Below are 13,418 nucleotides of genomic sequence, written 5' to 3' on the forward strand. Positions count from 1 at the left end.
CTTCCAAATACCTTATGACCACATGGATAATTTATTTATCCGATTTGGCCAAAAAAAACACTTTTCTATTGCGGTATATTAGGGGTGGGAAATTTTGCCATAAATCGATCTATCGATAGAAACATACCGGTCAGTTCATAATAGTATGATATAGTTTTGACATTTTTTCATAATCGCTTGACATTATACCGAACCGATAATTAATGGTATGGCTTTGATATTGAATTTTGTATAAGGCGGTATGTTATACCGAACAATATCTATATAAATATATTTTCTATTTATATATTTTAGGTATTTTTTACATGCTTGACTCCTCAGTTTTAGGGTTTTAGAAAATAAATGACTCCTCAGTTTTAGGGTCTAAAAAATAAAGGCTGTTCAATTTTTTTCCTAACTCTTGCACGACTTCGAGCAGCCTTGATCTCTCAGTTTTCTTCTTTTCTTCAACGCACACCTCCTTGGTTATAAGGGGATCTTATAACTAGAACCATATTTTTGAGTTTTGAGTTTTTTGTTTATGCATTAGTTGCTACAGTTGAATTTAGACAATTATATTAGTTAGATTTTTGAGTTTGTGAACTTATAACTATTTGGATTATGTTTGTTGACAATTGTTGTTAGCTTATTAAGTTTTGATTTGATTTCCATTTTAATTTTTTAAGTCATGATTATGTTGGCTTATCTTCAATTGAAAAATTGCGGCAACAACTTCTCTTCTCTCTTTTTACTGGTAGGTGCATGGTCTTAAGCTATTTGTTTATAGCTTATTTGGAAACCACCGGTTGTGCCATTTACCAACCGAACCAGCCAATTATTTTGACTGAACCGATTTTTGACAACCACAAGAAGATGATTGGCTAGTGGTAACTGATTTTCAGTAATTATGTATACGTGACTGGTCAATAGCACAAAAAATTTGGCATGATTTGCCAACCGCACCCAGCCCTAGGGTATACCTTCATCTTCAAGGCAAGAAGAAGAAGAAATTGAAATGAGAAAATAGAAAATTGGGTTAGAGCGGTTGCTTCTAAGCCGCGTGGACTATTCTCCTTGGCCGTTAGTCCTCAACGTCAAAGTTGTTGAATGACGAATGGTTTCATATTCTCATCTCGCACCGTCGGATTTCAATTCCTAACCTTTGCCCCACTAACACGCAAACTTGCATTACAAGGCCCCAGATATTCTCCCCTGCTCGTGTGCTTGATCAAATCTGAGCCTCTGTTTCTTTAGTCAAGTAATCAACGGTTCAGATTTAATTTTAACAAAGGACTTGTAAGCTCATTAGAAACTCCTGCAAACCTCCGCCTCATCCTCCCTCAACAACCAGTCAACCCTCACTTGGAAATAACAGCAGCGGGAAACGTTCAAGTCTGAATTTCACAACCTTTTCCTTTCTTTCTCTGTTAATCTATTAACTAATGTAGTTGGACAACTTTGATCAAGTCATCCGCAAGTTTACAACACGTCTATGTAAATATTGCTTAATTGTATTGTTTTTATTTGTACATCGTTTGATCAGAATGATGTGATATGTATGGTTGCTCGTATGAAACAAACGACTGGTTCATCTATAAAACAAAGGAAAACTAATGAAAATGATTTGAAAACTTTGAATTTTAACCAAAAGGACAAAAATGTGTTGTAAGTGAATAGTACAAAGAGTGACTTTTTAGAGTAAAAATGTCTTTAAAAGTTAAAAATGAACACTACCATGAATGTTTTGTTAAGACTTCCATAAGACAATTGAATTTATATAAGCGGCAACGAAAGAATGTCAAAGTTTTCATTCATGAGAAAATCACACGTATCATCAATTCCTCCTCCTCTATATCACAACTTCCATTTCCAAACAAACAGGAAAGTGCTACTGCTACTACTACCAACCGTGTCCTTGTAGAAGGAAATATGAACTTTATATAACATACTAGTAAAAAGCTCACGCAAATGAGACCATGAACCCTTGGTTCCGTGCTAGGCTGGGAAGGTTGCTTTTAGTAGCTAGCAGATGTCGGAGAATGGACTCACTACTGGACCGGATCACTTCCTTCCACTTTCCTTCCACCCTCTTCCTGAGCTGAAACTTTTTCCGTCGTCTTCTGGCCCACTTCTGTTGCCGCCCTGGCAGCCCTTCTAAAAGCATCGGTTACCCATGATGTCCCAGTCAATACGTAACGATTCTGCATGATTGCAGATCCAGCACTACTCACCGTTTGCTCAGCAGCTGAAAACGCAATCTTGGTCTTCTCAGAAACCTGAAACCTTTCATCCATTTGCTTCACCTTATCATTTACCATGGTTGTGCCAGCACTAAGTTTATCAGTGAAACCAATCTTTTGGTCCAAAGAAGAAACTGTGGCCGTCGCAGTGGAACTAAGCTGGTGTTTCTCATCAAAGGCCTTTGCCTTGTTGATCGCATCTTTTCCCAAAATGAATCCTTTGGCGAGCATGCTGCTCACGACATCCTCTGCGTTGTGAACAGCAGGTTGAGCACCAACAGGACTAAAATTTTCTGTTGCCTGTGGAGGATGAAAAACTGAACGCCGTCAGAAGCAATTATTATCGATGATAGACGAAAAGGTGCCCTTAGAAAATAATATTACAGTTGGAAGTGCTGAAGCCACAGCAGCTGGAAGCTTGTAATCTGGAGCCAGATCTATGGTAACGGACTGATCGACAATTGTTGCTCCCTGAAAGATAAGACACATAATTAAGAAAATCAGATGAGATGACAATAAAACTGATTTAGAGTAATCAGAATATCAGATTCCACCCGGTTTCCATTAGATAGGCAAGTTCACAAAAAAAAGTAAAATGTCGGGAACATAAGTTAAACAACCAAGGAAAAAAAGGACAAGAAGAGAAAAAAGAAAACTAGAGAAGCGTTCAGAAGTGAATGACCGAAAGAAGCACTGAAGTTTCTGCCCCCTTGAAATCCTTGAAGGTTACATATGCAACCTGAGACCTCTCGTTGTCACTGCAATAAAGAAGAAAAGAAATAAACTTCCTGCGTCTCAATGCATTAAGACAATTAGCAAACGGAAGAGAGAGAGAGAGAGAGAGAGAGAGAGAGAAGAAATGCAACCCTTGAATTTCAATGTATTCAATATCACCAGAGAAGGAAAAGAAGTCCTTTAAATCAAGTTCCGTTGCACCGAGGGAGACATTGCTAACTTTCACCGTCCTTATCTGTCATGTGAAATTGAGTGGATGCATGTAAGCATGAATATGGAGTAAAGAAATGACGATCGCATTGTATAAATCATAGCACGCCCATATTAACGATGATCACATCTGCACAACTGGCATTCTACTGAAAAGCATCAGAAAACCTATACTATGCTCTCTTACAGTTACAGCCAAAGTTTCAAACGGATACTTACCACAAACAAAAGCACTTTCCTTTCGATAAAGAGAACAAGTGTAATTATGGAAAGGAAATGCTTTCTAGTACAAATTAAAGAAATTAAAATAAAGCCCTTTCCTTTCCAAAAAGAAAAAAAAAATGAAAAAGAAAAAAGTTAGATCGGACTAATACTGTATAAGGGGATGTGTTCCTAAATGCAAGAAGCACTAAAGACTCACAATTCAGATTCCGCAACAAATTTTCTATTTGAATTCATCACAATTTGTAAATGAAAAACAAAAAAAAACAGAGCGTAGAATCATAAAATCCAACAACATTACATAAAACGGGATCAAACATTCAAAACCAAATTTTTTAATTCGGTAAGGTAACGATATTTATTTAAGAAAGGAGATAACAAAATGAATCAAACCATATACACTTAAAAAAAATGACATTGCACTCACCTCCATCATCAAACTGAAGGCGTGTTTGCAGTTTGCTTGATTCCAGAGAAGAAATAAAAGGAGAGAGAGAGAATGAGAGAAAGAGAGATACAGAGAGGGACGAAGGGAGGGAGGAAAGCGGTTGTTAGGGAGGGTGCCAGGAGGGCTGCGTGGCAAAGTATGTTACGAGTGAGTCAGGTGATGTCAGTTGCTATAATTTGGGCCGAAACCCAATCCAACGTTATAAAATTGGGCTGGCTCTGAGGCCTGCTAAAGCCTTGAACAGCTGTTGTCGCTTGAGGGTCCCACTGGCGGACATTTAGGAGGGTGGGGTGGGGTGAGACGGTGGGGAGTCCGTCTTGCCGGAATACCAACATAGTTTGACCTTTCCTATCGAGTAGAGTTGGATTTTTATCTGAGAGAGAAGAGAAAGAAGTGATTGGATTGAATCAACTGTACTTATTGTAAAGGCATTGTAACAAAACAACCAAACCAAACCAAACCATACCAACGAAATTTCCTTGGTCAGTCTTTGTCTGCAGCCAACCACCAAACACCGCAATCCAAGGGAAGCAACTCCAAAACACAAGGAAGGGAACAGCCGCAGCAGCAGCAGCAAAGAAGCAACAAAAAAAAAAAAAAAGTGGAAGGAAGAATGAGTTTCCAAGATCTTGAGGCTGGTTCTTCTCCCCAACAGCAACAGCAGCAACAACGACGACCTTTCGTTTACTCGAATGCAATTCAGAACCAGCAGCAGCAGCAAAATCGAAATCAATATCTTTACGAGCCGTCTCAGGCCCTGTCTGCCGGGATTTTCCAGATCAACACCGCCGTATCCACTTATTACCGCCTCGTCAATTCCCTCGGCACCCCCAAAGACACCCTTCAACTCCGCGACAAGCTGTCAGTACTACTTTTCATATTCTCATTTTCTTCTTCTTCTTAATAATAATTCTTCCCGTCTTTTCAATTTCTTGTTAGGTTTGTATAATAAACATATAATTTGCTTGATTGATTGATTGATTGATTGTACATTGAGAGTTACCAATGTTCCGACCTAATTCACTGTTGATCTAAATTGGGAATTGGGAGTTTGCACTGGCAGGCATAAGACAAGGGCGCATATTGGGCAGTTGGTGAAAGATACTTCAGACAAACTCAAGCAAGCTAGTGAAACTGATCACCATGCCCAAGTTACTGTAAGCATTCAATTCATTATACCTGTCTAACTATGTTCAGTAAGCTGTTATTATCGGACTTCACCCTTTTTGGGTGACAAACTGCAGGTTGTCAAGAAGATTACGGATGCTAAGCTTGCAAAGGATTTCCAGGCGGTTCTCAAAGAATTTCAGAAGGCTCAGAGGCTTGCAGCTGAAAGGGAAACAACATATGCTCCCTTTGTTCCCAAAGACGTTCTTCCATCCAGGTATTATCTTGTTACATGTTCTTACTAAAAGGAACACGCGTTTACACAAGCATTCAAGTTTCTGTAAAGTGTAACCTTGCACGTCTAAGTTGATCGATGATTTAACTTTAATTCTTCTCTTTATTATTTATATGTTCTACTCATCAATTCCTTTCATCGTATTGTGCAGTCATCCTGCCCATGAGCAGGAGATGAGTTCATCTAGGAGTTCCAAACAGCAAACTCTTCTTCTAGAATCAAAAAGGTGGGCAACTTAATATACTTCCAGAAGTTGAGAAACTTCTGTTATTTGTCTCTCTAATACCCTGAAGGAAAATTCGTCATCCTAAAACCATAGCAATCTTCGAGTTTCTAGATGAGCCACGTCCCTTAAAAGGAAAGGAATACCTTCTTAACTAGTTATTGGGATTTTTCTTTTGTGCCTGATCCTAAAGGTTCTCCATTTCACCGATAAAATTGTTACATGGATTGTGTTGACCCCTCTCATTGTTTTGTGAGCTTTGATAGGCCAGGTGAATGTATATTCTTTCCCATGGTGATGTTTTCTCCTTATTTTTTATTTTTTATTTTATATGGAAACACATCTTCTAACTGCGTAACATTCTCCAGTAATTGGGACCTGCCCTGCAAATTAGTTATTGCCCTAGATGTTGAGTGCCTTATGTGATGCAACTGGAATCCATGGTTAAGTTATAGATTTGAATATGTTGTATGCAGACAAGAGGTTGTACTTGCGGACAATGAGATTGCATTCAATGAAGCCATTATTGAAGAAAGGGAGCAAGGGATCCAAGAAATTCAACAACAGATCAGTGAGGTTAATGAGATTTTCAAAGATCTAGCTGTACTGGTCCATGATCAAGGAGCTATAATCGGTTAGTCCAGTTTCTGTTCATTGTTACTCGGAAATTGAATTTGTGTTTGTTGAGTCACTTGTACTTTGTGTGCCCTGCTTTGAACGATGCTGTCTGTATATGTGTGTTTTTCAGATGATATTGGTTCTAACATTGAGAACTCCCACGCTGCAACTGTGCAAGCTACCTCCCACCTTGTGAAAGCATCCAAGACCCAAAGATCTAATTCATCTCTGGTAATTTTCTTTTCCTTCAACACGAGTTTGTTCAACCCGATTCCTGTTTTCTCTTGTTTTGTGTATTCAACTCCAAGATAAGTTGCTATTCAAAATTTTTAACCAAAGGATGCGATATATTGGCTGGATTGATATACGTAGTTGTTTAATTTCTTTATTTCAGCTATTATATATAAAGCATTGAATTCATAGAGGTTGCTAATTATTTGTGCTATTTGGGCAGACTTGTTTGCTGTTGGTGATATTTGGAGTCATCCTCATCATTGTGATTATAGTTGTGGTGGCTTGAGCAGTGATCAAAAGGAATGATATAAAGTATTGGAAGTGGTTGGTGGTGGTGTTTCCTTGCAAGAAGAGCTCCTCTCCGTGTCTCCTCTCCTCTCCTCTCCTTCAACTTTGAACTGGGTCTGATGCTAATGCCAAACGACTCAGATTCACCTCTTGGTGTTGGAGTGGTTGGCATCCTGAACAGTTACTACGTATACGTGGGGTATAGAACCTGAACCCCATCCAAGATTAGAAGCATTAAGCATAGAACAAGCAAACATATGTATTTATCATTTTTTCAGTAAACTAATGATATATTTTCTATTTTTTTCTTTTTTAAGTTTCAAACGGTAGGGATTTTTACACTCTTGTTTTTTCCTTTTATTGTCATTTCCTTGTTTCTATCACGTTTCTGTCCCTTTATTCTGTTTTGATATATAAAATTCAAAGGCTAGGAAAAGATATGGAGGAAGAGAAAAATGGAGTTGAAAAATCGCTTCCGTTTCCTCTTTTATTTATTTATTTATTTTTATTTTTTTAAAGATATGGACATATGATGAAAACCTACGAATTCCTATTTTATATAATTAAACATGCCCTTAAACTTAAAATTAAAGGAAAATTAATGAAAATGGTTTGAAAACTTTGAATTTTAACGATAAAGACAAAATAAAGGATAAACTGAAGAGTATTATAATTGATTTTTTAATGTAAAAATATGAATTTTCGTTAAAGTAAATAATACCGAAAGTTTTTCGTTAAAGTTCTTTTAAATTAATTGATTTACACACAAGAAAAAAGGTAAATAAAAAGGAAAGCTTAGCGGAGAAAAAAAGAATGGATGCTTTCTGTTTGTGTAAGCCCGTTTGAGAGAGAGTAAGAGTTGAGCCCAAGAAACTTCAACACAACCCATCTTGAAAAGCGAAGAATAAAGAAAAAGAGAGAATAAACTAAAACAAGGGAACAGGTTCCTTGCTGCAAAGTCTTGGTCTCTTTGGATTGGAATTTTGATGGATGGATGTTTCCTTGTTCGACAGAGCTTGAGCTAAGCTGAGACGACAAACTTGGTGGATTCCAAATCTCCATTTTCTCACAGAAACCCATCCTTCCTTCCTTACTTCCGGCGTCGCAGCCACCCACCCCACCCCACCCCACCAAGGTAACCTGACTGAGATCTCTCACCTAAGTTTGCTTTCTGTTCCTTATTATTTTTTTTATCAAATTATTCTTCAGGTCAGGCATTACTTGTTAATATTCTTTTCTTTCTGTGGAACAAGGATTATTAATACGCGGTTCTTGTTTCTAAGAATTCAATTGGTATTACTATTAGTATTATTACATGATTTCTTTCTCTTGTTTTTGCACTTTGTGTTATCAGTTGACTATGACAATTCATCATTCCCCCACACTTTGGTTTGATGCACTTGAAGAATTGACCTTGTTTGTCTCTCTCTCATTATAAGAAGATTGTAAGATGTTCTTCTTGCAGCTGCAGGCCTTTCCAGTTCATAGCATTCGATTCAATTGGACTATTACACAATTTCCCAACTACTCAATTGCCCTCTTTTCTTCGTATTCTTAATTCCAAATTTATCGTGTTCCTTATCTTGACTTGAATAGACACGATCCTGTCTGTATTCACTCCCATAAACCTTTCTGATAATCTTTCTTTTGGAATAAACTTCAAGACTTGATTTTTGGTAAAACAAAAACAATGACGTCCCTCGTTCACTCTGCAGATCACGTCTCGAGAGTCCTGTTCCCACTCACTGTCAAGGAAAGCGTCAGTCCAAGTAAATACTTGTTGTACCCATGATTTTATGTTTCACCTCTTTTCCTGTAATAATGCATAAGCGTGCCTGCTCTGTAATGCTTCTTTGTGCTTATTATCTTGGCAAACAATGCCCTTACATCGGTTACCTCCACGTGGTACACTACTCACCCTCTACTGTACAGGATAATGTACTCAACTTGTTATTCTCAATTTGCTTTTCAGTATGATACACAAATTTACCAATTCTTTTTTATTTTTTTTCAATTCTGGAAGCAAAGAAGTTACATTCAAGCGGCCAATAAATATGAGATCAAGAAAGGGAATTTGGAATTTGCAGAGTAGTTGATCCTGAATGTTGTTTTCGAAGAAGATTTCTTTTTTCAAATCTCATCTTGGAAATTAAATGGGACATTAGAAAATCATCTACCACCTCACTCTGCTAACTTCTATGTTATATTTTGAGGCAACCTAGTGATATTTGAAAGTTCGAAGGTGCTAATCTTCATTACCTTGTGGATTTCATAGACGCATCAGGTTTTTCAACCTGTTATTGTCATATTGCTGTTTGTATTAATGATTTGCAAATATGAAAATTATTGGAAGGTGTCATTCCTTTTGCAGTTGACGTAAACTACTGCATGGCGTCTGTGGCTGATGTGGCATAAATGGAAGGAGAAGTTGCGCAGATTCTCCAAGTATATCAAGTCTTTGCTGGGGATTGACAACACAATCCCAATGGTGAACCCAAAACTTCCCTGGCGTCCAGCCATATCCTATAGGCCTATACAACCATCTGACCTTGAGATCTTAGAGAAAATCCATGCTGATTTGTTTCCCATTAGGTACGTAATCTCATTTGCAACTTTCGCATGGGCATGTTCTTTGCTACCATGACACAGCTTTCTACAAAAGGTTTTGCCAATCTCTACAGGTATGAGGCTGAGTTTTTCCAAAATGTCGTCAATGGACATGATATTGTGTCATGGGCAGCTGTTGATCGAAGTCGTCCAAATGGTCAAAGTGATGAACTTATTGGATTTGTAACTGCACGAGTTGTTCCTGCAAGAGAAAGTGAGGTGTGTCCTCTATATTCCTGCCTCTTTCTTTCCTGTGTGAATTTATGGGGAGGAATCACCACTAACCGTAAATTATATTGGTTATTATTTGGTCTTTCTGGTTTAATTGAAGTCATTGGAAAATTGGGAGTATTTACCGAGGTTTACATTCACGATTTTGCAAGTATATGGAAGTATGGTTTGCTGCATTGTTTTGTTCAAGTTTCCTGATTTACCCTAACTCTTTTATGAAAAAACCATTGGTCTTGTAGATTGGGGATTTGCTCAGTTTTGACTCGTCAAATTCAGATCAGACGTTGGTCTACATTTTGACACTGGGAGTGGTAGAATCTTTCAGAAATCTTGGCATAGGTAAAAGTTTGTCTCCTTTTTGTTATGGAGGCTAAGACTTTCTTTCACCATTTGGTAATTTTTTTTTCCTTGGACTTGCAGCATCAGCACTTATTCGTGAGGTCATAAAATATGCCTCAAGTATTCCAACCTGCCGAGCAATTTACTTGCACGTCATTTCTTACAATAATTCTGCAATCCATTTGTACCAAAAAATGTCATTCATGTGTGTAAGAAGGTTGGAAGGCTTTTACTTGATCAATGGTCAGCATTATGATTCATATCTGTTTGTGTACTATGTAAATGGTGGCCGATCTCCTTGCTCCCCATTGTAAGTATAGCATGCTTCTTTTTTGGTTCGTTCTAATATACCATGTTGTTTTGATGAAGAAAATATTTTCCTTTTTCTTTAATAAAAGATGATTGCAGAATTTTTAGAAAATAAAACATTTTGGCTACTTGCAGTGGACATGTTTAGCTCGCTCGATTGGCCCATTGCATGGATTTGCATTCTTTAGAGGCAATGTAAATATATAAACAAGTTTAAAAGATGAGGAGAAAGACGTAACAAAAACCAAGTTTTCAATTAATTTTTGTTATTAATATGCATTTATCTGCTAGATATAGGTATCTTGAATCTCTGAAGTTGTAAGTTATTATACTTGTATGTCCAGCTATTAAAAACGTAGAGTTTACACATTTTTTGTTGAAATTCCTCAACAAAATGATGCAGGGAAAGGATTGTCTAGTAGAAGATAATAAGAAACGTGCAATAGTGGAGAGAACCATAGCTTAGATGCATGTGACATTGTGTTTTATATACTTGTAAAAAATAAAGTCTCTGTCTTGTCAAGTACTTGTAAACTGAACAGGTTATTGATTGTTATTTTGGGATTGTTTTATGTTGCAGGGAGCTGGTTACAGGAACGCTGAATTGTATGAGGAATGGTCTTAAGTCTCTGCTTGCAATGCTACGGAAGAACGAAGACAGGAAGGTGTCAAAGTGGGCGAAATGTAAAGAAACCCATAGCCATATATCAACTGCACAAAACAGGAGAAACCTGACTGCAGCAGAGTGTACAGGGTATGAGTATGTTTGATTTGTTTGTTCAAATTAGAGGTTGGATCAACAGACGGAGATGAGCAATGATGAGTGAGCAGGAGGGGAAGTTATGTTGATGCAAAGTTATAAACGTTGCTTTCTCCCCATGCATTCGGGTTTAACCTTACCAATATACATTTACATTTACCGCGGAATAACATGTCAATGTAATAAGCGTTGTAGTGTTGTACTTGGATTGGATGAAGTTAAGGGCTGGTTTGGTATTGTTGTGCTTTGAAAAAAAGTTGGTTCCGCTGTGCAGTGAGAATAAGCGGCTGTGAAATAAAGTTGTTGAGTGTTTGGTAAACTTTTTTGTAAAAATGCTTTTGAAAAAAAAACAGTATTGTAGTGTTTGGTAAACTTTTATGTAAAACAGATGTGAAAAAAAACCGGTTTTTCAAAGTTAGGTTTTACAACTTCTTGTTTTTGGCTTTTTTTTCATCCAAAGCTGTGAAAAAAAGCTGAAGCTGAATGTTTATCGAACACAAAAAAAACTCATTTTTTCAGAATCACCTCAGTACCAAACCAGGCCTAAATATAACAAACAGGGTGTCACTTGTGAGATCCTTGATTACTTGTTAATATGGTCTTTTTAATCTTTAAGTTATTCTGAACCTCAAGAATCTGGAAAAGAACCAAATAACTGCTCCTCAAGAACAAAATGTTGTTTTTACAACATCGATCATTCTACGACACATTAGTACATTTTATCTTAATGAAATGTCGACTCACATATTGTATAGAATTTAGGACGAGGTCATCTCACAGTCACTAATAAGCTCTCCACCTCCCTCCAGGCTCCAGTAAAAAAAAAACCTAAAAATTCTTGGGAGTGCACGTAACGTTAGTATATATTGCCCAAAATGTAAATGGGGAATATAAGCCTCCATTAATAGGTAGAAGGTGGGGACTTTTGACTAGGTCTTGTATCCACTCCACTGAATCGAATCGATTAATAATAATAGTTGCCCTTCCTCCGCCCCAACCCCAACTAAACATAGTCTACTCATTTTTGATTGGCAGAAACAGAAACAAAATTAGTGTGTGGTCAAGTCTAGTGGTGTGTCCGTTAATTAAGACAACGAAATATTTCGAGGGAGAGTTGCCCTTAATTTTTGGGGCGGAGGGAAACTCAGCCTCCAGCCTCACGCACGCATGCATGCATGCATACATGTGTCTTCCATTAATATATAGGGGCGAGATACAGAAGAGAGGAAACGACAGAAAAGTGGCAATTGAAAAAGAAAAAAAAAAGAAAAAAAAAGAAAAAAAAAGAAAAAAAAGAGGCAAGGAATAAATTTATAATGGCAGCATCATCTTCCCTCCCAGTGGTGGGTAGTCGCCTGGGGAACCGGCGGCTTGCAGCTCTCGCTCTCTGCCTTGTATTGCTCATCGATATTACTACCACTACTTTGGTATTGGCTTCCAACAAGGGAAGAGGCCGCGGTGCAAATAAAGGTGCTACAAAGAAAGGTGGTGGTGCACACAGAGGTGGTGGTGCACACAAAGGTGGTGGTGCACACAAAGGTAGCGGTGCACACAGAGGTGGCGGTGCACAAAAAGGTGGCGGTCGAAAAGGTAGTGCACCTGTAACTGCTGGCGGCAAGCCCGGTGGTGTCGTACACGCTGGTGGTTTAGCACCTACTGCCGGCGGCAGCGTCCCAGCTCCTGGAGGTGGCGGATCCATCACATACCACGGAGGGCCTCTCATGACCGGCGACATTAACCTTTCCATCCTATTTTACGGCCAGTTCACAGCCGAACAAAAGAACGTTATCCGGAGTTTCCTGAGATCCCTCGAGAACACGGAGAACGATCACGTCGCCGCCGTGCACAGGTGGTGGGACGTCATCGAGAGCTACCAATTGTTCGCTGGTCCAAACCCCGGTAAAGGTACTCCACCCAGACTCCGGATCAAGGTGGGGGCCCAGCAGAGCGACGACAAGTACTCGATCGGAAAAGTGATAACCTTTGAGTTCATCAAGAGACTGGTGAATAAGGCCGGCTCCGGAAAGCCCAACACTATTAACGTGATCTTCACAGGGAGCCAAGTGACGGTGCACAGCTTGTGCCGTGGCAAATGCTATGAGCACGGCTTGATTGAGAACAGACCCTACCTCGTCGTCGGAAACCCTGAAATCGAGTGTCCCGGGGCTTGCGGTTGGCCATTCCAGAGGCTGGACTACGGTACTCCTAATCAAGTGACGGTGAAGCCCCCCAACGGCAACATGGGCATTGACGCCATGCTCTTAAACTTCGCCTCCGGCTTGGCTGCCACCGTCACGAACCCATTCAACACTGGATTCTTCAAGCCGGGACGAAAGAGCGACCCCGTCGAGGCCGCCACCGCTTGCGAAAACATCTTCGGAAGCGGAGCTGTCCCAGGGAAGACTGGCAAGGTTGAGGTCGACCGCGCTACTGGTGGGTCTTACAATGCCGTGGGAGAGAAGGGCATGAAGTTCATGCTCCCCGCCGTCTGGAACCCACGAACTTCCTCCTGCTGGACGGCCATGTAATGTAAATTATATATCTCGATCGGTTAAATACAAGCATGCATGCAA

At 39.1% G+C, this 13,418-nt stretch overlaps 3 protein-coding genes across 6 annotated transcripts; 2 read left to right on the forward strand and 1 right to left on the reverse strand.

Moving 5' to 3' along the window:
• Nucleotides 1-1,738: 1,738 nt before the first annotated feature.
• Nucleotides 1,739-4,081, reverse strand: LOC126628606 (binding partner of ACD11 1-like). Of its 2 annotated transcripts, none has more exons than XM_050298361.1 (5): nt 3,814-4,081; nt 3,086-3,189; nt 2,927-2,977; nt 2,604-2,688; nt 1,739-2,519 (listed from the first exon to the last, which is right to left on the reverse strand). In XM_050298361.1, the coding sequence occupies exons 1-5, from the start codon at nt 3,820-3,822 to the stop codon at nt 2,028-2,030; spliced, it is 741 nt and encodes a 246-aa protein (XP_050154318.1). In that variant the 5' UTR covers nt 3,823-4,081; the 3' UTR covers nt 1,739-2,027. The 2 variants fall into 2 exon arrangements, with proteins under 2 accessions (XP_050154318.1, XP_050154317.1); XM_050298360.1 differs by having other exon boundaries at nt 2,604-2,690; nt 2,902-2,977.
• A 97-nt stretch (nt 4,082-4,178) lies between these two features.
• Nucleotides 4,179-6,982, forward strand: LOC126628604 (syntaxin-22-like). The gene is made up of 7 exons (XM_050298355.1): nt 4,179-4,695; nt 4,898-4,991; nt 5,079-5,218; nt 5,388-5,462; nt 5,936-6,093; nt 6,208-6,308; nt 6,532-6,982. The coding sequence occupies exons 1-7, from the start codon at nt 4,448-4,450 to the stop codon at nt 6,595-6,597; spliced, it is 882 nt and encodes a 293-aa protein (XP_050154312.1). The 5' UTR covers nt 4,179-4,447; the 3' UTR covers nt 6,598-6,982.
• Nucleotides 6,983-7,587: 605 nt separating this feature from the next.
• On the forward strand, nt 7,588-11,164 carry LOC126628605 (histone acetyltransferase MCC1-like). 3 transcript variants are annotated; one of them, XM_050298358.1, is made up of 7 exons: nt 7,615-7,734; nt 8,315-8,368; nt 8,971-9,191; nt 9,281-9,425; nt 9,677-9,776; nt 9,858-10,086; nt 10,666-11,164. In XM_050298358.1, exons 3-7 carry the CDS (start codon nt 9,004-9,006, stop codon nt 10,853-10,855), a joined length of 852 nt encoding a protein of 283 aa, XP_050154315.1. In that variant the 5' UTR covers nt 7,615-7,734; nt 8,315-8,368; nt 8,971-9,003; the 3' UTR covers nt 10,856-11,164. The 3 variants fall into 3 exon arrangements, with proteins under 3 accessions (XP_050154313.1, XP_050154315.1, XP_050154316.1); XM_050298356.1 differs by lacking the exon at nt 8,315-8,368 and having other exon boundaries at nt 7,588-7,734; XM_050298359.1 differs by lacking the exon at nt 8,315-8,368 and having other exon boundaries at nt 7,639-7,750; nt 8,982-9,191.
• Nucleotides 11,165-13,418: the final 2,254 nt, after the last annotated feature.

The sequence above is a fragment of the Malus sylvestris genome, chromosome 7 (genome assembly GCF_916048215.2).
Source record: "Malus sylvestris chromosome 7, drMalSylv7.2, whole genome shotgun sequence".
Taxonomy (NCBI): Eukaryota; Viridiplantae; Streptophyta; class Magnoliopsida; order Rosales; family Rosaceae; genus Malus; species Malus sylvestris.

What these genes read in the sequence shown, in the direction of transcription:
- LOC126628606 (XM_050298360.1), bottom strand. An exon ending in GAATACATTGAAATTCAAGG is followed by an intron (nt 2,978 to 3,085) that starts GTTGCATTTCTT and finishes TCTTTATTGCAG; the next exon opens with TGACAACGAGAGGTCTCAGG. An exon ending in TGGCTTCAGCACTTCCAACT is followed by an intron (nt 2,520 to 2,603) that starts GTAATATTATTT and finishes CATCCTCCACAG; the next exon opens with GCAACAGAAAATTTTAGTCC.
- LOC126628604 (XM_050298355.1), top strand. Translation starts at nt 4,448, where the DNA reads ATGAGTTTCCAAGATCTTGAGGCTGGTTCTTCTCCCCAACAGCAACAG. An exon ending in CTTCAACTCCGCGACAAGCT is followed by an intron (nt 4,696 to 4,897) that starts GTCAGTACTACT and finishes TTGCACTGGCAG; the next exon opens with GCATAAGACAAGGGCGCATA. An exon ending in CTTCTTCTAGAATCAAAAAG is followed by an intron (nt 5,463 to 5,935) that starts GTGGGCAACTTA and finishes TGTTGTATGCAG; the next exon opens with ACAAGAGGTTGTACTTGCGG.
- LOC126628605 (XM_050298356.1), top strand. Translation starts at nt 9,004, where the DNA reads ATGTGGCATAAATGGAAGGAGAAGTTGCGCAGATTCTCCAAGTATATC. An exon ending in TTCCTGCAAGAGAAAGTGAG is followed by an intron (nt 9,426 to 9,676) that starts GTGTGTCCTCTA and finishes TTGGTCTTGTAG; the next exon opens with ATTGGGGATTTGCTCAGTTT. An exon ending in TTTCAGAAATCTTGGCATAG is followed by an intron (nt 9,777 to 9,857) that starts GTAAAAGTTTGT and finishes TTGGACTTGCAG; the next exon opens with CATCAGCACTTATTCGTGAG.